The 22,288-nt window shown below is 41.1% G+C and overlaps 2 protein-coding genes and 1 non-coding gene across 5 annotated transcripts; 2 read left to right on the top strand and 1 right to left on the bottom strand.

Annotated features, from left to right (window-relative positions):
• Nucleotides 1-476: 476 nt before the first annotated feature.
• Nucleotides 477-9,369, bottom strand: septin2 (septin 2). Of its 2 annotated transcripts, none has more exons than XM_087831400.1 (13): nucleotides 9,215-9,369; nucleotides 8,378-8,420; nucleotides 7,589-7,703; nucleotides 5,394-5,480; nucleotides 5,175-5,298; nucleotides 4,816-4,950; nucleotides 4,578-4,695; nucleotides 4,259-4,360; nucleotides 3,587-3,732; nucleotides 3,302-3,424; nucleotides 2,226-2,286; nucleotides 1,742-1,836; nucleotides 477-1,613 (listed from the first exon to the last, which is right to left on the bottom strand). In XM_087831400.1, exons 2-12 carry the CDS (start codon nucleotides 8,399-8,401, stop codon nucleotides 1,750-1,752), a joined length of 1,122 nt encoding a protein of 373 aa, XP_087687526.1. In that variant the 5' UTR covers nucleotides 8,402-8,420; nucleotides 9,215-9,369; the 3' UTR covers nucleotides 477-1,613; nucleotides 1,742-1,749. The 2 variants fall into 2 exon arrangements, with proteins under 2 accessions (XP_087687526.1, XP_087687527.1); XM_087831401.1 differs by having other exon boundaries at nucleotides 3,341-3,424.
• Nucleotides 9,370-11,776: 2,407 nt separating this feature from the next.
• trnap-ugg (transfer RNA proline (anticodon UGG)) lies at nucleotides 11,777-11,848 on the top strand. The gene has a single exon. It is a non-coding gene; the product is annotated as a tRNA-Pro (tRNA).
• Nucleotides 11,849-18,641: 6,793 nt separating this feature from the next.
• LOC102786249 (transcription factor Sox-14-like) lies at nucleotides 18,642-22,140 on the top strand. Of its 2 annotated transcripts, XM_087831453.1 has the most exons (2): nucleotides 18,642-18,651; nucleotides 20,620-22,140. In XM_087831453.1, the coding sequence occupies exon 2, from the start codon at nucleotides 20,637-20,639 to the stop codon at nucleotides 21,327-21,329; it is 693 nt and encodes a 230-aa protein (XP_087687579.1). In that variant the 5' UTR covers nucleotides 18,642-18,651; nucleotides 20,620-20,636; the 3' UTR covers nucleotides 21,330-22,140. The 2 variants fall into 2 exon arrangements, with proteins under 2 accessions (XP_087687579.1, XP_006786871.2); XM_006786808.2 differs by lacking the exon at nucleotides 18,642-18,651 and having other exon boundaries at nucleotides 20,114-22,140.
• Nucleotides 22,141-22,288: the final 148 nt, after the last annotated feature.

Here is a 22,288-nt window from a genome sequence, read left to right as displayed (position 1 = left end):
AGATCCAGTGTATCATACACCCAGAATCTGTAATCTGCAGAGTTGTGTTGCTTCTGAGGCATACCTCTCTTTATGGATTTAGAAAAATTAATTTTACAAAGTGTTGCATGACCAATCGCTCTGTGGCTCATAGCTGCTTTCGTCTAGTCATAGTCTGTAAATGGGATCTGGCAAAATGCTTTAACACGAGCAGCTTAAATTCAGCCAACGGTAATCAGGCAGTCACCTGATCTTCCCTAACACTGCAAACTTACCTGGTAAGTTATTCTCACAGACGTTAAATCTTGAACAAAAATTATTAAAACTGTGTCCATTGTCTTTCCGTATACACACAAACGCAGTGATTACACACACCTACATTTCTTTCTGTTATTTAAATCTTATTATTTGAACAGTTCTCCCTTAGAAATAAAACAAAAAAACAAAAAAAGTAGGGGGGAAATGTTAAAAAAAAAAAAGCAGACTAAAAAAAAATGTTTGATACTTAATAAAACTTTTATTACAATATATGTATCAAGAACAAAATCTGTCAGGTACAAACAGCACAAAGGAATGTCAGGACTCACATCTCGGCTGGTGAGGGGATCGTTGGCTACAATGACCTCATCAGGTCGCCTTTAAACTCTGCGGTCGCTAAAACCACAAAGCGTTCAGCAGTAGGGACAGGTAGAAGTTTCAACTTCTTAAATCTCACTGTACCAATAAACTCGCTCACTGCTCCTGTCACATGACTTCACTTTACACCGAGGACGACACACGTGAAGGACTAAATGCATTTAGTTAAGTGAAAGCACCAAAGAGGCCTCGCGCCTCATTTCTCTGGCGTATGGGGAAGACTATAAAAGGTTATGGATCACAGTTTAATTCATATCAAAAGGAGCTTAACCACACTCGAAGGCAGTTGAACATACCGACACCGATCTGAGAAAAGCACAAATGGATGAAACACTGCCCTAAAATTTATCATAACTTTTTTATGGGTTGAGAATCGCATGCACATGAGCGGGTTAACATCAACACTGAGCAGGACAGGTCCCATTTAATGGCAAGCATGTATGGTGAACTCATAAATTGTTAAATAATGATTTCTCCTGACAGAAATAACATTGACACAGTCATGTAACAATGGAATAAAAGAGGTTTTTCAGCTACGTCTGCTACTACAGTTATCTCTCTCTCTCAATGACACTCATGTGTTAGCATGTGCTCCGACAGACGCTTCAGCACTAAAGTCTTCGCATAGAAGCAGCAATACTTTGGTTTTCTGAACAGCAAACAAAAGGAAAAAAATTAACTATCTCCCAATATAAAATATGCAAGCATTTTAAAATATTGGTCATATGACTTCATTTCAGTAAACGATTTCTTCTAAAGTGGTACAATTTTTAAAAAAAAAAAAAAGAAAAAATGGAACCGTGAGTGAATATATAAATGTAACACTGTTGAATATACTTTACTGTATGCATTTAAAAAAAAAATGACTCCAGATCCCATGTGGAGCTGAAATTACAAAAATAATAATAATAAAATAGTGGCAAGCAAGAGGAGTCATGACCAGGCAGCTTTACACCTTTTCCATCTCTCTGGTCAAACTCGAGCAGTGGCTCAAATATCTAATCCAGAAAAAAAAGAAAAGTAAGAATATTAATATTTGGACATCTGAAGAAATCTAGCACGCTGTAAAATAACTGATCATGCGTCTGCAGCAGAATCGGCCACGGGTCTCCCCACAGCCTCTTACCATCAGTTTCACACATGTTGGCCTTCTCCCTCTCCGTCTCCTTGTTTCTGCATCTGGGCCTGCATCTTGGCAATCATCTCCTGCATTCGCCTCAGCTGAATGACACAGAACATCAAAAGGTGTGAATCAGGACACTCTCATGGCTGCGACTTTGAAGCGACATAAGGCATTTTGGGGTTTTTTTCTATAGAGTCTATCATATAATATTGTTTGTTGTTTCTGCAAGGTTGTCTACTTATTTGTTTTATACTGGACCTTGGTGCACACCCTCACTCCATCCCCTGTCTGAAATATGCCGTTTCATCTCCTCTCCCTTTAAAACCTGCCTCCTTGTTTGCAACAGTCAACAACAGTCTGACTGGCTGCCCGTCGCAAACACAAGCAATAAATGTGCCTTATCTTTATCTTGGGCCGAAAACTTTCTTTAGGAAACCTAAACAACACATTTCTTTGAAAACAACGCTTGTAGTCTAAAATATCTCACCTCAGCCTCCTTCTCCTGCAGGATCATATCCTTGTCCATTTCCTCCGGCTCGGGTCCCTTTCTGCTTTACAGACACAACTATAGTTATTGCAATGCTGTGCGCTGCAAAGATCAATGACTTAATTATGCAGGACACAATTAAAAAGATAATCATTAAAGCAAATGCACAACTGGAGAGGTTATAAATGCTCTTGTAGTGATTTTTGAAGCATGATTATTTAGTCAGCAGAGAAACTGTTTTCTCTGCATGAGAGAATGTTGCCATTTTAAGCAGCGTTAAGCAAACACGACAAAAGCCACACTGAGGAAGTAGAAAAGCGGGTCAGTGGGTTAGTTTTGTTTGCAGGGACAAGGCTTCTCAGAGAAGAGTTGGCAGCTACAACAAATAACTACACAGAGGTGAAAGCATGAAGATTCAAGAGAGAAGCAGTGGGTGCAAAGGTCAGGGGAAGAGCAGGACCTCCCCCAAACTAAGAAAATCCAAAAATAAAACAGTACCTCCATCAGTCCACTCACTGGGAATAAGGCAATTCAACACCAAACACCATCTTTGGACAGATGGCACGGCAAATATGAAGACAGTAAAACCACACCCTTATTCTGTGTTGCCTTTAGAAGAAAAGTCTAAAAACAGTCCTTTGGGTCTACGTTAGGGGTTAAATAATGAGCTACCCACACTATGTTAAATGCTACACACACAGTAATCTTGTTTCTAACCTGCACAGATTTGCTACACACAAGATAAAACAACCCACTAAAAAAACAGCACTAAATTAACCTCCAACTACCTCTGCTACAGTCTGTTACAGTTCACATGCAAAACTCACAGGTTAGAGCTACTGTACTACAGAACTGATACTGGAAAAAGGAAATGAATGACCGGACTACCCAATAAACAGGAATAACTCTTTATTTTTCCTTTTCTGGTTGGTTTAGCTGGGTTTTGTTAAGTTTCACCTCGTGTGTGTGTGATTTTTCCACAATACTTTACTGGATGTAAATGTACACACAGCTCAGAGATTTGCTCTTTGAGGAGGGGGAGGTGCAGAAAAGCAAGCAGACAGGGAAGTACGTACGCAGGAGACATAGGCAGAATGTAACCATGGGAGGACAACCTGCCACCCCGTTTGAGGCGCTCCGAACGGAAGTTCTCATAGTGCAGGTCCTGGGTTACTTCCTGGAGATCCTGCATGTGGGTTCTGTGGGATTGAGGAAAAGTCAAACAATAAACAGATTTGCAGAGAGCTCAGGCACCGCCATACTCCCTCCAAAGGCAGGCGGAGGCCGTCTGGTTACAGCAGTTTCAAAAGGAGACTACTTTATGTACACAGTTTTGTCAACTCACAAACTTCACCACTCACATCAGCATGATCCGCAGTTTGAGGAAATCATTGTGCTCTGGGTTCTCCACCTCCACCACTCCCCAAGGGTACAGACGACCTCTGACCTTTTTCCCTTTGGCCTCAATCTGCTGGTTGGAACCTACCACTGCAAATGGGATGCTAGCCTGGAGAAGAGGAGCAGTAGCTCATATTTCTGCCGTCATGTTTCAACCACACACCATGGATAATTATGATACTTAAAACCAATCCCCAAATCGATAGTTGGAAGTTTAACAAAAGCAGAGCTGTCCCAAACAAGTACCAAAGCTTCTAAAGTGAATAATCAAAGCTTCACAAGATGACCAGGAGAGTAGGATTGGGTTGTCTACCACCTCACCCTAACTAACCAACCAACTAAACCACCAAATCCTGCATTTATAACATATAAACTTACTGTTTTTACAAAAAAATTAATATTTGTTGGATTTTGCTTTTGCGGTCTGCACCGGGTAACACACTGAACCTTGACCCAGTGTTTATTTTGATGCATTTGTTTGTAAGCACACGTGCCATCTCACAAGTTGATTCACAGAAAACACTGAAATAGAAACTGTGTTTTGTTCAAATCTCCCATCGCTATTTGCGTAGGAAGAAGACAGAAAGAAGCCTTTTTCCAAGGTTGAAATCTTGCACAGATAATGAAGTCAGTACCTTGAGGATCCTCGTCTGCTCTTTGAAATCTTCATCTTCATCTGACTCAGCATCGGGAAGATGGTAGATTTTGATGCCATGCTCGTCGATCTCGTCGAGAATCTTGATAACACGAAGAGTGTAAAACAACAGTTATTAGCAGTTATGTTAAACTGATGATGATCTTCTGCTTTCTTTTGATTCCAGACCCGAGATAACGACAATATTCGGATGCACCCACTGGATAAAGCAGTGAGTATGATAACATGATACTGTAACTACTCTTCAAGTCAGGAAATGGAAAAAGTCCCCGAACAATGGGTAACTCTGGTGTCCTCACCCTGCGCTTGAGCCTCTCCCTCTCTCTGAGGGTGAGTGTGTCGGCCTTAGCGATGACAGGAACCACATTGACCTTGTTGTGAATGGCCTTCATGAACTGGACGTCAAGTGGTTTCAGGCTGGGAGGGAAAGGAAACAGAGGGTCAACGAGAGACAAAGAATCTGCGTGAACAGAGGACCTTCACTGTAATGACTTAGGCCTATACAGTATTTGTGCAAGTGGGCATAGCAGGACGCACCCGTGGCCGAGTGGGGAGATGAAATAGAAGCAGCAGTGAACTCTATTGTCAACAATGTGTCTACGATTTAGGCCGCTCTCGTCGTGGAGGTAGCGCTCAAACTGGTCATCAATGTAGCTGATAATGGTGCTGAAACTGGATGGACAAAAAAAAAAGTTAGAAATTATACTGAACAAAAGCAAACACAAAGCCTGGCTAATAATAGATTCGCCCCTATCCTTAAGATTTCTACAGTGTTATTTTGAGCCATCTAACGTTAGTGGGTCATCACCACTCACAGATCACAGGAATAAGATAGCAATTCAAATCCAAAAATACCTCATCTACTCATCAGCCTCCACCCTACAAGGATTTCTCACCAGTCTTGGCTGTTGATGGCGTCTCCGTATCCTGGTGTATCAACCACAGTGAGGCGGAGCTTCACTCCTCGCTCCTCGATTTCTACAGTGGATGCCTCGATCTGAACTGTCCTTTCTATTTTTTCTATAAGGAGGAAAGATCAAACGCAGGTTTCTCAAACTGCTTCACAAAAAATGAATCATCTGTGTTTTCAGCGTGTAAGTGTGTGTGTGTTTTACCTGCTGCTCCAGGAATGACTCTCTCAGGGTACAGGTCAGTGAGGAAGAGGCTGTTGATCAAGGTGGATTTTCCAAGTCCAGATTCACCTTTAGATAACAGGAAGGTAAAGCTGTCACAAGTAAATGAGGGCTGCATAATGGTTAAATGGTTAATGGCCTGTATTTGTATAGCGCTTTACTAGTCCCTACGGACTCCAAAGCGCTTTACACAACCAGTCATCCACCCATTCACACACACATTCATACACTGGTGATGGCAAGCTACATTGTAGCCACAGCCACCCTGGGATGCACTGACAGAGGCGCGGCTGCCGGACACTGGCGCCACCGGGCCCTTTGACCACCACGGCCCGTAATTATTAGCATTAGCACAATGCTAATAATTACAAATGCACAGTCAGGCTCTGGTTAGTGCAAGGGCTCTTCTAATGCAGAGCTCAGTTTCAACCAAAAGAACAAAGACGTCCTCAGTGCGCCGCAGGAAACGCAGTGTGTAACACACACTGCATCTCACACAAGATGGAAATACGCATCAACCAAACTCTAAATCTGACTTCAGCATTAATCTTTCCCCAGCCGTCAGGTGGCTGAAACCTTGTCAGAAGCTGGGAAGGATACGAGTTTGTTCATGACTTAAGGGTAAGAACTTTAATTTGACCAGAGAGGTTACACAAAAGAGACCTGACATTCAAAAGCCAAATAGAAATCTACAGAACTCCAAATTTAGCATGTTAAACAGGAAACATAACACCAATTGTCTGGTGAAATTTCCATTTTTCCATTTTCTTTATGACTTTTCAAATTCAGGGTCAGGTGGAAGCTGGAGCCTATCCCAGCTGTTATGGGGAACAGGCAAGGTACACCCTGGACAGGTATCCAGTCTGTCACAGGGGAAAGGACTGATGTGATTCTAAAACTATATTACTCCAGCTCTTTAATAAAATAAACAAAGGGTAAACAAACTGTATTTAATGAGAATGACGTTATTTGAATGCTTCAGTCGATATAATTTATGAACGAACTACACATCAGTATCAATGACTTTACAGGACAAAATTTAAACCATGCATCCAAATACCAATAGTAGGTGTTCCTCAAGTGAAAGACAACAGTAACTCAGTCTGATAATCTGGCCAAGAAAAACCTCCTGCACACCACACAAACATCTGATCTGATCTGCCGCGTCGCTTCAGTCTAACACTCTGCCTGCTGTCTGGAAAAAAAGATTCAAAGCAACCGTAAAGACAAGAAACTACTGTTTAGTTTCTTGGTTACATCCAGCTAAAAGCAGAAGTCGAGCACAGACACAGAGTCTTAAACAGCAGCTACTGCTGCTCCCGCCAGGCTGTGACAAAAGATTTACTGAGGTCTTCTTTAGTGGCAATTTGCCAGGAGGTCTTGTAAGGGAGCAAACTGACATATTTATTATGCACACTGCAAGTTCAAGTGCATGTGGGAAAGGAAGAGACTACAGAGATCAATGCTTTTCATTTTCACTGCAACATTATTATTTCTATACGTGGAGAAGAGCAGCATCTAGCCGCTCACCCAGGTAAACACTGATTTAGTTTAATAACGGGGGGGTTACACAGAGGGTATATTACTGCATTACAAGAACCAGCAGGCCTCGCTGTCCACTGTTTGAATGGGTCCCTGGAGGCACACAGGCCACATTCCTCTCTGGTTTATTTTAAAGAAGAAGGATGAGCAGTGTTGAGGGGAGCTTCGACCCTCCCCCATTCCCAGCAAGCACAGGGGTTCACCCAGTCACAGGAACCAGAGCAAGAGTTTTACACTGCTGCCAACATCAGCTGAGCAGCTTTACCGATGACTACGTCTGCGCAGAAAAAAAAAACTTCATGCACAGTAAGACAGTCAAGTGCATGCCTACGAATTATAGAACACAAAACAACCGGCGTGCTCGCGACACACAAACGAAAAATCTACGGAAGTCAAAAAGAGCTCAGACTGCAAAAACTGCATATTGTTCAAGCGAGCATCCAAGATCCCAACATGAATTTAACGCAATAACATGAGCGAAAAAAGACAAAATACATTCCACAAAGTGGCCGTGTTTACTCTAGCTTTAACATTCTTATCCCTGAGATACATTATCATTTTCCAGACGAAATAAAAAACAGCGTCACGTCACAGCAACGTGAAAAATGTGGTGGGAAAAGCATTAGCGCACTCACCTACAACCATAAGGGTGAACTCAAAGCCCTTTTTTACAGATTTTCGATGAACCTGATTAGGCAGGTTGGCGAATCCAACATACCCCGGGGTCTCGGGGTTTGAGAACTGCCCCTGCTGTAGAGGAGAAAAGGGAGGAAAAGTAAAAAGAAAGGAGTGTAAAATGATTATTACTTCCGATTAAACTGAGCAGGATAAATGTGAGGCGACAGCTAATTATATGCAGCGAGCTTAAATCACTGAGCAGGCTTGACGGTGACGGGGTTATTTAAGAGGCTATTTCCAAAAGACCTCGCACCACCCCATTCATCCAGCATTTTCTACACGCAGCTCATCAAAAGGAAGCCATTTACCAATCCCTGCAGCTAGCCAGGCTGTATACCAGAAAATTCAAATGTAATACAAAGCAGCACCTTCTTTATTCAGTTTATAAGGTGGACAAAGCCTCCACTCCTTGTCCTTTCAGGAAGAAGGTCAAGATGAGTGAGCTTGATAAGCAGTGTGTTTTTGCACTGCCCTTAGCCCTTTCAGTACAAAGAAAACTGCATGAGTGAGTCATGAGGATAATGAGCAGCACGCAGACAATGTACCCTTTAACAGGACGGTAATATCAATGCCTAAAAAACAAGAAGTTTCAACTCAGTGGGCATATTGTGTTTCCTTTTCACTACAATTAAAGCTACTGCAATGGAGTAGGCAGTCACTGAAGTACAGGCAGGAATCTAGTATTACAGCATGCCTATTGGTTCAGATAGAAAAACTGGTTGGTTTGTTTGTTTGATATGATTTACCTTCATTTTGTCAGCTTGAGACATTTTTTCCTCCTTGTTTAGGCTGAAAGAGAAGACAAAAACAAAGATATAAACCAACCAACACAAAAAATCTTTTCTCACCCTTCTTCTAAAATGGGGGTTGGACTCATGCAGTCACATACTCAGAGGCTTCAGAGTATGAGAGACAGGAAGTCTGTTTTTTGCTCGGAGTGGCTTGTGAGAGTGTTGTGTCTCACCACAGAAAAAAAAACTGCTTTCCTGCTCTAGGTGTCTGCATTACAGCTGCATCCCACTACAGCTCTATGATCTGAGGGAAGAGATGAAGCTTAAGCCTTCAAACCCCACCTTTCTGTAATTACCATCATATCGGTCTCTTTTGCTAGCTGTGTTGTAGGCTGTTGTATCTTATTCGAAACCCCCTGAATGAACTGAAACTGTGAGAAACACACCCACAGTACGAGGGAGAAGACGTTTTCTCTGCATATAACCGAGCATTTCTTTTCCGGTTAATTAACTAAATATGTTTCCGAGGTAGTTTAGTTGAGTTAGCATTACAAGTCAGCTGATTTTCCGATTTTCTAAATGTGACTGATATTACTTAATAAACCAGCTTCGGGTATTTTAAAATTTTGCTATAGCGGTAACAAACCTCCGGGTTATCAACGGTCAATTGAACGCTGTTTAACAAGCTAGCAGCCCGAGCTAGCAGCTCAGTACACTGCTAAGCTTTAATTACTATTAACTAGCCGGGCAGGAAATCAAATAAGCTAATGTTAGCTTCGTCGTTTTAACAGCGACGGCGCCGACACACTCGGTGATAAATAACTGGTTAAATGCTGAAAAGTACACGGTTACCTTGCAGAGTAGATGGAAGTACAGGGAGCGATGAGCAGCAGACTTGGCGGACACCTCAAATTCTTCAGATTCCGCTGCAGCAGCTTCCTTTAGCACACAGACCACAATGCACTGGGCGAGAGGAGCGCAGCAGGCTCAGCCCTCAGCCGAGCCACTGAAACTGCTAACTAACTAAAACTAGGTGCCAAAAAGGTAAATCAAATAAAAACTAGACTTGATATAAGTAAATATATATAAATAAATAAAAATAATAAAAACAGAGAGGAAGATTATTTTGTGTTTGTCAATATAGTTAAGTCATTGCTGCAGATGTTCAGTAAGAATAGGTTAATAAAAGACTTAGCTGTAATACCTGATCTAATTTTTTTTAATTTTGCCCTTGAAAAATGTCCTCTATGATATAATAACAGGATTAAACTAACATTCGTATTAATGAAAACTAAGGTGAATGTTTAACATGTTCAGACTTATAGAAACTAAACTGGAAAAAACAAACAGATTCTAACGAAAACGTAATTGAACCGAAAACACTGAAGTCTGAAACTGACAAAAAAAGAAAAAAAAGACTTTGCCCCTGTGAGTCAGCAGGAGCCTGTGTCATGTACAAGATCGGCCATTAGAAGTACATTATAAAAAATAAAAGCCCATCAGACAGAGCATGGGGGTTATTAACAGGCTAGACTCCCAAAGGGGATATAATAGGAGCTACCCTGAATTATTAATATAGTCCAGTCTGTGATGCAGCTCAGATTGAGCCTTTATGGTAAGTTCAACATAGGGAAGTCTTCTTCTTCTTCCACCTGCACATATTGGGTGTCACCACAGCTGATCATCTGCCTCCAGCTCACCCTATCTCTAGACTTCACTTGAGTCACACCAATGTCTGCAGGTCCTCCTTCACTACACTCATGAACTGAGGCCTTTTGTCCGCTATACCTACCATTCCTCCTCTCCACTTGTCCAAACCATCCAAAGTTAATAAATCCCAGTAAATAAATTATAAAATATTTTACATTTTGTGAAATATCTACAATTTCATTAGCTGAGGTTTCATGAAAGTGGGAGATTTTGTGAGAGACAAGCTTTATAGCATTTTTATGGATATATTTTTGTGATGTTTTCAGATATTTATTCTTTCACACTCTAGTTCTCCCTCAATAGGGAGCAGCTTCAAGGAATTAGCATAACTTCTAGTTATTCCCACCGATGTTAATAATGGAATTAATATGCCGCTATTGTCTGCCCATCTCCTTATCTCAGTTACCTAACAGCATACCCTCTAGACTGAGGAGACTGGGTAATGTAGGTTATATTAAAGATAGGGGTGTAAACTGAGAAACATTTCCATGTGTCAGCCTGTTTCAAATACTTGTCATTGCTGGTATGTTTTCCTCAATGATGCCAAACTAATGCAATGCAGCTGTTGCACAACTGAGTCAGAAACTCCTGTTATTAGATAGTGTTGAGGGAGATCGTGTTAAACAATGCTGATTGTCCTTGTAAGGGAATCAGTAAATAATGTAAGTTATAAGCAGACTTGATATGGCACTAGAATCAATTACTCATTAATACCAGTCCCTGCTTGCAGAGCTGTCTGAATAACACTGGAATGTAGCTTAAAAATGTAAACAATCACAGAGTCAGGCTGGGACAATCCTGATCTTTTTCTTCTGAACAAAATGGCTTTCACATAACTAACTGTTGTCTGATTTATCTATCTGAGTTGTCTAACTTCTCTATCTACGGTTACAGGCTGAGAGGATCTGATAGCACTTTGGATGTTTGGGTAAAGCGTGGGTGCATGTTCAGGAAGAAGGGTCACATTTCTATACCAATGATTCCTAAACTGTTCCTATAAACAGTGAAGCACACCGATCATAGGTTCAAGAGGAAAACATCACTGATTATCTTGTGTCAGTTTGCTTTAAAAGGAGGCTTCTCACTAGTCACAACATAAAGTCTTTGCAGCACATGTAAGGCTATCATGAAATATATCATGAATCATAGCCTGCATATCCTGCTTACGAATGGGGATTCGTTACATTTTTTTGACAGAATTTTACAGCCTGATGCAGTTACGCACTGATATCTTTAATGGATGACTCCATATTACATCTCATTTATGGAACCTTTGAGAAAAAGAAAAAAGAGAGATCACGGTTTGATGAAAATGATGTGATAGCTCTAATTGCACATTTCTGCAAATGTCCAGGATCATGTCAAAGTCATATTGCCCATTCCAGCACACAGCTACACCAGTTCATGTTAAATGTAGAATAAAAATGCACTGATGGCTTCCATAATGAAGTTCAATTAAGTCATACCTAATCAATGATGTGTCAAATCCAATTAATTATGACTTTGGTAGCTGGACATCAAACGCTTGTGGGTCACCGAGCTAAAGTAACGTTACCTAACAGGAACTAGTTCTTACATGAATTTTAAGCAAAGGTTACATGTCACATGCTAGATAGTGAATTTATAGAACGTTTGGTAAAAAACAAGTTTGACAGCTGTGATTGTTACAGTTTATAAATTATACTTCTTCCGTCCTCTACATGCGGCTCGTTGGTCTAGGGGTATGATTCTCGCTTTGGGTGCGAGAGGTCCCGGGTTCAAATCCCGGACGAGCCCACTGTTTTTGTGCCGTAAATCACAATTATTTTTTACGCACCATTCCACCGTTTCTTACAGACGTGTATTACGTTCAACTTTTGGTTTTTAATAATGTTCTAAAGTAACTGATATTAGTAATAAGTCTTTTTCTCAAAAGACTTGGGCTGTGTGTGTGTACGTTCCTGAGTCTCCTATCACTCAGCGATATACTGATCTCTTGTGGATTACTGCGAGTACTGCAGGTAGGTGTGCCTAATACCGTTTTTGAAAATATTTCTCAAACATCATTTAGAAAATTTAATGTAATGAATACACATTTGAACCAAATTTAGATAAAACATATTTTAAATGCCTTCCTGGTTAAAATAAATAAATAAATAAAGGTAGTTTAGAAACCATTCATGTGGATTGAAGGCTGTCTTTCTGTCTTCAGCCAGTAGTAGCTTATCAAACCTTACACTGTGCCAGCACCTCTGCTCTCCCCGTTTTAATGTAATCCAAGAAAGCCACTCCTCTGCTTAGGCTGAGTCCAGAACATATTTTGGGAAATACCAGCCTGTTTCCCTTTCTGTAACAGCACTCACATCATCGCTACAGAAACTACACTATTTCCATTATTTCTATAAGCTCCTTAGTGACAGCTCAGTCTGTCATATGTATTGGCTTCATAAGATGAGGCGTCTTAAGAAGTTTTTTAAAAATATATTTCATGTGCTTGTTTCCTCGACTCGACAACATGGCAAAAAGCTAAAGTTCTGCTTTGGATAAGAATAAAAGTTCCTGTGAGAGAGTGCAAACAAGAGAGATCCATGTAAAGAGCCACAGCTTCTCTTTTCTCAGCATCATGTTTTTTCAGTGGAAAACAAACTTCATAGCAGAATCTGAGACAAACAGGGAAACAAATTCTTCTCTGGTTTGTTGGTCACATTTACAGTAGCACATATGTAGATATTCTACAGATGTTTAACATTTTCTGTCAACAATATTAACCCAGGCAAGCACTCCTCTCCTCTCTCCACCGTCGCCACAGCCCTTTAACCAGAGTGTCATTTAAAGTAAGCAGCTGCCTGCTTAGCCGGCACCTTTCACTTTTCAAGCAGCACTTAATTTACTGGAGGACATTTTAAATCTCTTGCCTCAATGGCACTGAGTCGCTGACAAATGCCTGGTTGCAAATGTATCTCATTGACTGCTGACTCGGTTGTATTACAAGCTGGCTGATAGGGGCTGCCACAGTAATGTGGCCTTCAGGTTTATCCTCAGATGTTGGAGGAAGTGTATTAATTTGGTTTAGATGGGGCCTTATGAGAGCGTACTGGCAGGCAGACACGAGCCAATCCCCCACCCCCCTCTCCGTCGACCTCGGATTGAAGCTATCTGCCACAGAGCCAAAGCATATTCTACCATCAATGTGTCAGGGGAAAGCTATTAAAACCGCTTTACTTTTCCTAAGTATCATGAGAATAAGCACAAGATTTAGTGAAATCCTCCCTGGAGCACTGAAAATCTTGGGGATTTTCCCGCTGAAACGTTTCCTAATGGGCCGCTCAGAAGTGTCAGAAACTCTTGTTAGACTTGAATGTTTCGGGATTTCAGTGTATTTATTTGCAGCTGAAACGACAAAATTTTAAGTCTGAGCGCGTCAGAGCTTTCCACGTCATCAGATGGAAACAAATTCACCAGCAGAAAAAAACAGAAGCTTAGATAAACTCAGCTTACCTTTTCTCAAACACCATCAGTGCACACTCAGATCATGCACACTGATGTGCAGCAAAGCACGGCAGATTAATGTGGTAAAGCACCCGAGCAGTTTCTCCATATGATGATCTTTATCTGCTTCTTCGACCCTTCACTGAGATCTTAAAAATAAATAAGTAAACAGGGGACTTTTTGTCAATAAATCAGTAATTTTCCCGCTGTTCTCTGCTGAGTTTGTTCGTTGATAGAAGTGATGACTGAGATTACAAGCTCAGCATTTTGATTTATTACGCAAACCTTTCCCATTTTTATACTGGCGTACAACCAAGAATTTCATTTTGACCATCAATTAAACTGCTAATGTATTTTTGAGTTTATTCATTGTTTGGTCTACAGAAAAGAGAAAAGTTCATGACAGGTTTATTTGATTTGTTTTGCAGTCTGAATCCATTTGATGCCACGATTACTGTATCCTGGGCATACAGTAGAATATCTGTGGTAGATGTTCGTAAATATTAAGATACTAATCCAAGATTTATTTTGGTTTTGAAATAGTTATTACATCAAATTTACTGAACTTACAAACTTTAATTAATTTAAAAGTCAAATATTTAAAATATTGTTGATTGTACAGTGTGGTTTATGTAACATTGGTCAAATTCAAGTGCTTATTAAGTCACTTGAGATACTGTCAATCATGACTATGTTACTATTATTTATTATTAAGTGATAATAAAAAAGTCGCAAATGACTTTGTTTTCACGATCTTTTCTTTAGGCAGTGGAGTGCTGTAATTCCACCATGTTAGGCAGAAATAATTATTTCCACTACTGAAATGACACCATTGCTCATTACTTCTTTCAAACTCTTTAGGCTGCATTAGTATTAACAGCATTGGTAAATCACTTTAAGATGTCTTCTTATCTGTTTACAATGAACAAAACATTACATTAGACAGACCCATCTATACTGACGCAATGATACACATTAACCCAGCAACCCACTGGATCTATTTAATTCATATGGTGTCTCAGCTTTAATTATATTAATGTATTTTTAAAAAAAATCACAGGCTGAGGAACTGACCTGTAAATCAATTCAACAAACAGAGAACAATGGTACTTCCCTGGTGCATGCACTTAGAAAGCTACAACATTAACTGACAAAAAATCGATTAAAATTGTTCATCAGCAAAAAAAAAAAAAAAAAAAAGAGAGAGAGAGAGAGAGAGAGAGAGAAAGGGTAGAAATGTCACTGAAACTCAAACTATTTAAGTAATTAGGTTGGGGTGGGGAGTTCACACAGCTTAATCTATTTAATTCATTTGTGGATTTGGGCTGAAAGTACTGAAAAACATACATCTGCCCAAATGCATGTACAAGTCACTTTACTGGCTACACTGGTACTAGGCTGGACTGCACATCCATGATATTAATCTCCTTTTCTACCAAACCCCAAAGGAGATGTGGTGACTGTGGAGGCCATTTAAGTGCAGTGCACTCGCTGTCTTGTTCAAGAAGCCAGACTGAGATGATTTGAACTTTGTGACATGGTGCACTGATAGAAGGAGCCATCAGAAAATGGTTACACAGTGGTCATAAAAGAATGGACATGGTCAACAGCAATTCTTAGGTAGGCTGTGGTGTTTTAACAATACTCTGTTTGTACTACAGGAACCCAAAATGTGCCAAGAAAGCATTCCCCGCACCATTACACCACCACCAGCCTGAGCTGTAGGTGTGGGGGGAAAAAATCGATACTGTGTAGTATCGTGATATTTTGTTTGCTAATAATGTATCGATACAGGGACAGCAGAAATCGATATTTTGTTACAAAAAAGGTTTTTGTGCTCTGACTTCAGAGCATGTTGATCCTTTTTCTGAGCAAGAATCCTGACATTCCTTCACTGTCCAAATGTGTTTAACTTTTTTTTATGGCAGCAATAAACATGACAGTTTACTTATTTTAATTTAAGACATGTTTTATTTTAATTAAGTTTAAAACTTTTTTATTTAATGTAAAATTATATATTGTTTTAATTTACTTTCAAATTCTTCAGTTGCTGAAGGGGCTGCATAGGTTTCATAAATTGCATAGTTCAGAATAGCTATAATTGTACCAGATGGTTGCATTCAGTTAAGTTGGACTAGACTGTAATACAAACCGTTCAGTTTGTCAACAATAAAACTGAAATGAGAGAAAGACTGAGTGTGAGACTTTGATATTAGATAAAATGAATATTGATAAAGTTTACCTTTATGTACAGAATCTGAATATCGCAAAATATTTTAAAAAATTGCAATAATATCGTATCGTGTGTTAAGTATTGTGATAATATTGTATCGTGGGATGTATGGTGATTCCCATCTCTACTGAGCTGTTGATGCATTCATGTTCTTTACACCAAATTATGACGCTACCATCTGAATGTCATGGCAGAGATTGAGATTTAAATCACCTTTCTTCCACATTCTGATACTCAGTTTGAACTTTACCAGGTCATCTTGACAATGTCTACATGCCTAAATGCATCGAGGGGCTGCCGTCTGATTGGCTGATTGGAGGGGATGATGGATAAATTCAAGTAACAATGTTTCTCCCTTCATATTTTATAGGCTCCTGTAACTACCTTTCATATCATTAAGAAAATGATCCCACCCCAGCTAAACTTTTCATTTCCTCTCATGAGCTCAAAAGGAGCCGTTGTTTACACATCACGAGCTTTACTCAGTCAGTAAAATCAGGCCGTGCTGTAGTTCCAAGCCTTGTCAGAGCAACCCAAACTCTCCTATTAATAAGCCTTTACAGCAGCTTTGATCCACCTCCCAGCAGACAAGGTTGGGCAGATTGTAGTAAGGGTTTTAAAGCCATTCATGCAATTTTCCAATAAACCCTTTTCCCCAAAGGAAAAATCCCCAGAACATCCCAACAATGACTGTAAGAAGGTAAGGTTCCTCTGAACCACGATTAAACGATTAAAACAGACTGATTTTAGCCAACTGACTCCCAGTTAAAACAGTGAATTCGAAATGGGGGCTTCATTTTAACAATGCACCGTGACGTGACCTATCCGGGATGTAATCTTCTCTTAGGGACAGCCTGGAGGAGCTTCTATTAAGCCCAACACAAACTATGCTGGAACATCAGTGAACAATATACCTGTCAAACCCATCAGTGTTTCATCTTTTTAAAAAGCTATTTCATAAGATTAAAGACTTATGCGATTACTAATCAGCTCTGCCAATAAATATGCAGTCAATTAATGTGGTAAATAAGCAGGAAACTGCTCTTCCCTCAACATTAAGTTGACTTGATGGATTCTTTTCTTGTCAGACGCCAGCACACTCCCCGGCTCGAGTGCCTGGCCTGCCTCTCCGTGTCGTCTTTCATTTCCTTTTCACCCCCAGGTCTTTTTGTACCTGTCAATTTCTTTCTACAGTGTGACTCCTTAATCCACCTGAGTGCATAGAGGACAGTTTTGACATAAGAAGAAAAGATAGACTCCTAAGGAGAGGACCGGTATCTTTAGAGCCTTGGGGATAACCGGATTACGACAGCCATTTTGTGCTGCTGGCAGTTTTTCTTATTACCCATTCCCCCCCCCCCATCATCTCTCCAGAGTTGAAACACTGCCCTTTCTTAGAAGTCACTCCAAACACAGACACAATACACGTTTTTCTTTTATTTATTTTTATTTCCCCCCCAACTAAAACAACAGAGAGAGCTTTCTGCAGGATAAAGAAAAACGACATATACCAGTGACAAAGATAGTTTCCCCGCGCTGCCCTTCGTGCAGTCTATCTTGCACGTTGTTGTTCTCAAACAGTGGCAAACTCTCTAAAACATGGTTCCTCTGCAGAAGCAATAATTGTCTCTGTGTGGCAGCGGGTGCCTCCTGCGTGCGAGGCCCGTCTGAACCTACCGCACGGGAGATAACAGCACAGCTATGAGGAGACAGATCAGCTGTCTGTCCCCTGCTGCCAATCACTTTATCCCTCCAGCCTGTCTGCTGCGAGGGAACCCACAGGGGAAAAAAAACACTCCCCGAAAACATCTTATCATCTCCACCACTGACGCATTGTGCCCCTACCGGATCTTTTATGTCCATTTATTTTGCCTTTGAAGAGGCCTGCGGCGCCTTTGATTGTGGGAGGTAAATGAAATAAAGTCCCCCCTTCTCGCTGGTACCCTGATATCTGAATTCATCGCTGCAACCGAAACCTAAACCCTGAGCTTCAGCTGACCACCGCAGGTCTGCTCACAGACAAACACATCCTGCTTCTGTCGTGGGTATAATCCGTTTTGCAGAAGTCATTTTTGGGCCTGGAAACCCTGTTATATGTTGAGCCTCTACAGTACATGTATTCTATACACAGTGTTGGGAAGGTTACTTTTAAAATGTATTCTATTACAGAATACAGAATACATGACCTAAAATGTATTCTGTAACGTATTCCGTTACGTTACTCAATGAGAGTAACGTATTCTGAATACTTTGGATTACTTAATATATTATCATGCTGTTTACAACTACATGAATGTACTATTGCTGTGATTTATTACTGTTACTGAAGGTCCGCGGCTCCGAACCGTAGTAAAGGGACCTCTGACTAATACGGTGGGTTCTGTGTCGGGCTCGTAGCCGAAAACTAGCTTTACTTTGTTGTCTGGGTCAACTTTGCTAGCGAGAGACAGAGAGAGGCGTTGAAAGGCTGCTCCAACGGAACTTATTGTTTTTGGAGGAAAACACGAACACGGTGTACAGTCGACTCTTATTAGCTTACTTACAACTGGGCTCGTCAGGCACTCTTCTTGGCTGCAGTGGTTATTATTATATTTACATGCTTCCAGCTCCCGTTTTTGCTCGATGACAGCTCGTAGGCTACTTTTCCTTTTTCTCCCTCCCTCGCTCACAGACACATAACGGGTATGGCAGTCCGTTCTCCCTGCAGCACGGACTACACTGCCTATGATGCTACATTCTTTAGAGCTATACCGGTAGCATTTTGCCTATTAGCTTAGCACAACAACAACAAAAAGACCTCTCTCACCCAGGAAACACGCAGAGAGAGCGTCACCCTGTAACCATGGCAACCGTAACGCTGCCGCCTGGAACAACAGAAGTAGGTGTCAAAAAACCCCCAAACAGTCCTGACCCGCCACAATATGAAACAGGGAAGTACCGCCGTGTAATCCATTTATTTCAACAAAGTATCTGTATTCTAAATACCACCTTTTTAAACGGTAACTGTAACGGAATACAGTTACTCATATTTTGTATTTTAAATACGTAACGGCGGTACATGTATTCCGTTACTCCCCAACACTGTCTATACATTAAACCATTAGGGTTACCTTTTATATTAGGCAATAATAAATTATATGCACATAAACTACATATAATTCATAGTTAAGTTGCTGCTCAGTTTCTACCAATGTCATTTCAATAACAGATGAGAAAGCTGAAGCATACATTTGATCAGATAAGGTATAGTAATGATAAAACCTGTAACAATCAATGGAGTCACCCAGGACCTGTGAATTACAGCTCTGATTAATATTGATCCCACAGAGTACGAAGGAGGGAGGGGTGAGCCACTCACGCACATATTGATATATAATAAACCTGCATTGTGTCAATGGACAGAATTCAAATGAGCGATGTAAAAGGTAAGAGTAAAAACTGATTTTGCGGCAAATGTGGCAGCGAGTTTGGAGAGAACAGAGATCGGGCCACGGTGGGTGGCATCGCAAAGTGGGAAAACTGCAGGAAAAAGGGAGGGTGAGAGTTTGGGAGCGTTTTGTTAAGATCGGACTGAGGTCTGAATCATTGTCAGTTTTACAACCATGGCATGCAAAAGTAAGATGTTGAGGCAAAGAGGCAAAGACCCTTGCCGACAAGTTTCTTTCTAAAGACAGTCAGCCAAGCTGAATATGGGGAAATGTTTAAGGCATGCTAATGAAATAGCATTTATTTTTCTCGAGTCATCTCAGGCTGATCATCACCTGTTTGGAAATGGTCCTTCCTCACTAAAGCCAGTGGAAGCATTTTAAAGGTGTCAGCTTATTATGGTAGGGCTTGTTGGGGTTTGGCCCACCAGCCAAGACCTGCAGGCATTCCCATTTAATTTAGTTTAACGCAGGGCTATATTTCAAGAGCCGTGTCATCCGTGTTGGAGGGGAATCTGGAAGTTTTTGCAATTTGAGGGGAATTAACAAGTTGGATTTTTTGGGCTGATTACATTGGTTTTAGACACTGTGTTTTTTCCACCATGCATTTAAACACAATAGGAGCTGGTTCAACGTGGATTAACAAAAGAGGTATGCAAGAATACTTTGAATGGACAGCACAAAATTTAAAACAGAACTAAGAGTAGAAAAAGAAAACACTGTAGCCAAGAACAACTGTGGTGCTAACTGTGGCACAGTTTCAGAAAACCTGTCAAAATAAAATAAAATAAAATAAAATAAAATAAAATATGATAAGGGTAGCTGACTTCCTTTGAAATGAAGATTATTATTGTGCAAATGAGGCATTCAGGGCCACAAGCAGCCGCACCTTTCAACCCCCTCATACAAATCCTTTTAGTTTCTAGTTTTCTGCAGTCCAGCTTCTTCGCTGGTTTTCATCCCTGCTTCTCTCAGTTGAGATTTGAAGAGACTAAAAACTGTTGGAGAGGGAGAAGAGGGGGTGCCCCTCAAATGTTGTAGGCCTTCACAGTCAGTTTTTTTGTGAGAGGATTACAGTGCGCTCTCTCATTCCCATTGGCTTGGCCCGCCGTGACAGTGGTGTGATGATGAGGAGGATGACATGCCCAGCATCTTCCATAACAAGCTTCCTCTTGGTTCCATTCATACGCCCAGGCTTTTGGCTTTATGTAGTTTTCAGCTCCACTTTGTGTAAACGCTTCAGTCAATTTGGACTTAGTGTTAGCTTAAAATATTTCTCTGGCTACTCCCGAGAGTTCTTCGCACTTTTCCATTTGACTCACTAGAGAAACATGAGCTTTTTGAAGGAGTAGGTAAATTTAAAGTGCGGTCAGTAGGTGTTTTAATTAATGCGTCTGTCCCTGCGATGGCAAAACCTTTAGATCACATCAAGAGACCTATGAACGCCTTCATGGTTTGGTCCAGAGGTCAGAGGAGGAAGATGGCCCGGGAAAACCCGAAGATGCACAACTCTGAAATCAGCAAGAGACTCGGAGCGGAGTGGAAAATGCTCTCTGACTCTGAGAAGCGTCCCTACATCGACGAGGCCAAGAGACTGCGGGCTCAGCACATGAAGGAGCACCCGGATTACAAGTACAGACCCCGGCGCAAACCTAAGAGTCTCCTGAAGAGGGACCGGTTCGTTTTCCCGCTGCCGTCTTTACTCGGGGACGCAGCGGAACACTTGAAAGGATTTTCCATCGACTCTTTTCTCGTCCCCGGGGATAAAGCCAGAGCTCTCCTGGCTCCCGCCTCCGCTGCTTCCTCATTCTCTCTCCTGGAGCCGGTGGCACATTTCAGCACCGGAGCTGTCCAGCGGATGGCGGAGATACCGCACTCTCTGACCGCAGGCGCCGTGCCCTACAGCGCGCACACCTTTGGATACCAGACTGGAGGGTTTGGAGGTCTGCCCTGCCCCGCACAGCACACCCACACTCACCCATCGCCTTCCGGCCCGGGATACATGATGCCGTGTAACTGTGGCGCCTGGTCTGCAGCTAGTTTACAACCCCAGGTGGCATATATCCTCTTTCCTGGAGGGATGACCAAGAGCGGCATGGACTCGTACGCTTCACCCAGCTCCAGTGTGTGACAGACTGGATAGACATAAAGACGCATGGGCAGGAAGGGGAAAGTTTGCGCACAGAAAGAAGAAGAGGTCGTTTAGAGACTCAGGCTTAGATGACCACATTTAAATATTAAAGTGTCAGCGCAGATATTTCAATCACGGATTGATTAAAAAAAAGCTATAAAAGTCCCTGTATCACTCCTTATTCCATGTAAATAGAGTAAAAAAAAGTATTTAGAGAAGGGGGAGGGTGGTGATGATGCTAATTTGTTACTCTTTTGTAAGAAAAATCATTTCAGTTTAAATACAGTGGACATGCATAACATAGGACCAACATGCTGAAGTTATAGACTTGTCCCTTCCCCCCTTTCCAAAACAGTCAGGTTTTGTATTTTTCATTAGTTCTCACACTTGGACAGTTATTCCACAGAATATCTGCATCATTAAGTGGGACTGTTTTTGTTTGATTGATTGATTTGTACTCTGAATTGGCAATAATAAATGTTTTCAGAGGGACTGTCTATATATGTATTTTTAGAACTGCATTAAGACTGTGTTAAACCAGGTAAAGCAGTTGGTCAGTTTCTGTTTGATGAATAATATTAAGCAGAAGCTGGTAGTTGTAGTCACTGGGGGTGATTCACAACCCTGTTAATCATATTTTACATCACACATGAGCTGTAATAATTACTTCACTGTTGCGATTGTGTTAAGCTCTAACCACCCATCTCCCGAAAAGCTGTTTTACAGACTTACACTAAAGACAAACAGATACTAAAACACCACAGACACTTCACAGCAACTGACAAACATTGCAAACATTACAAAATTACATTTTCCAGTCCAGTCATGTTTGACTACTGCATGACTCTGTGTGTGTAAGTGTGTGTGTGTTTAAGCAAAAGTGAGCCAGGGTGATGATGATAAGCGAATAATAGGAACTTATCTCCTCTCCCGTTTGTTGACCAAGTGATAAGCAGAAT

This window comes from Neolamprologus brichardi, chromosome 18 (assembly GCF_056152115.1).
Source record: "Neolamprologus brichardi isolate AB-2024 chromosome 18, ASM5615211v1, whole genome shotgun sequence".
In the NCBI taxonomy this organism is placed as follows: domain Eukaryota; kingdom Metazoa; phylum Chordata; class Actinopteri; order Cichliformes; family Cichlidae; genus Neolamprologus; species Neolamprologus brichardi.
The sequence above is the reverse complement of the archived record's forward strand: the minus strand, read 5'-3'. Positions and strand labels throughout refer to the sequence as shown.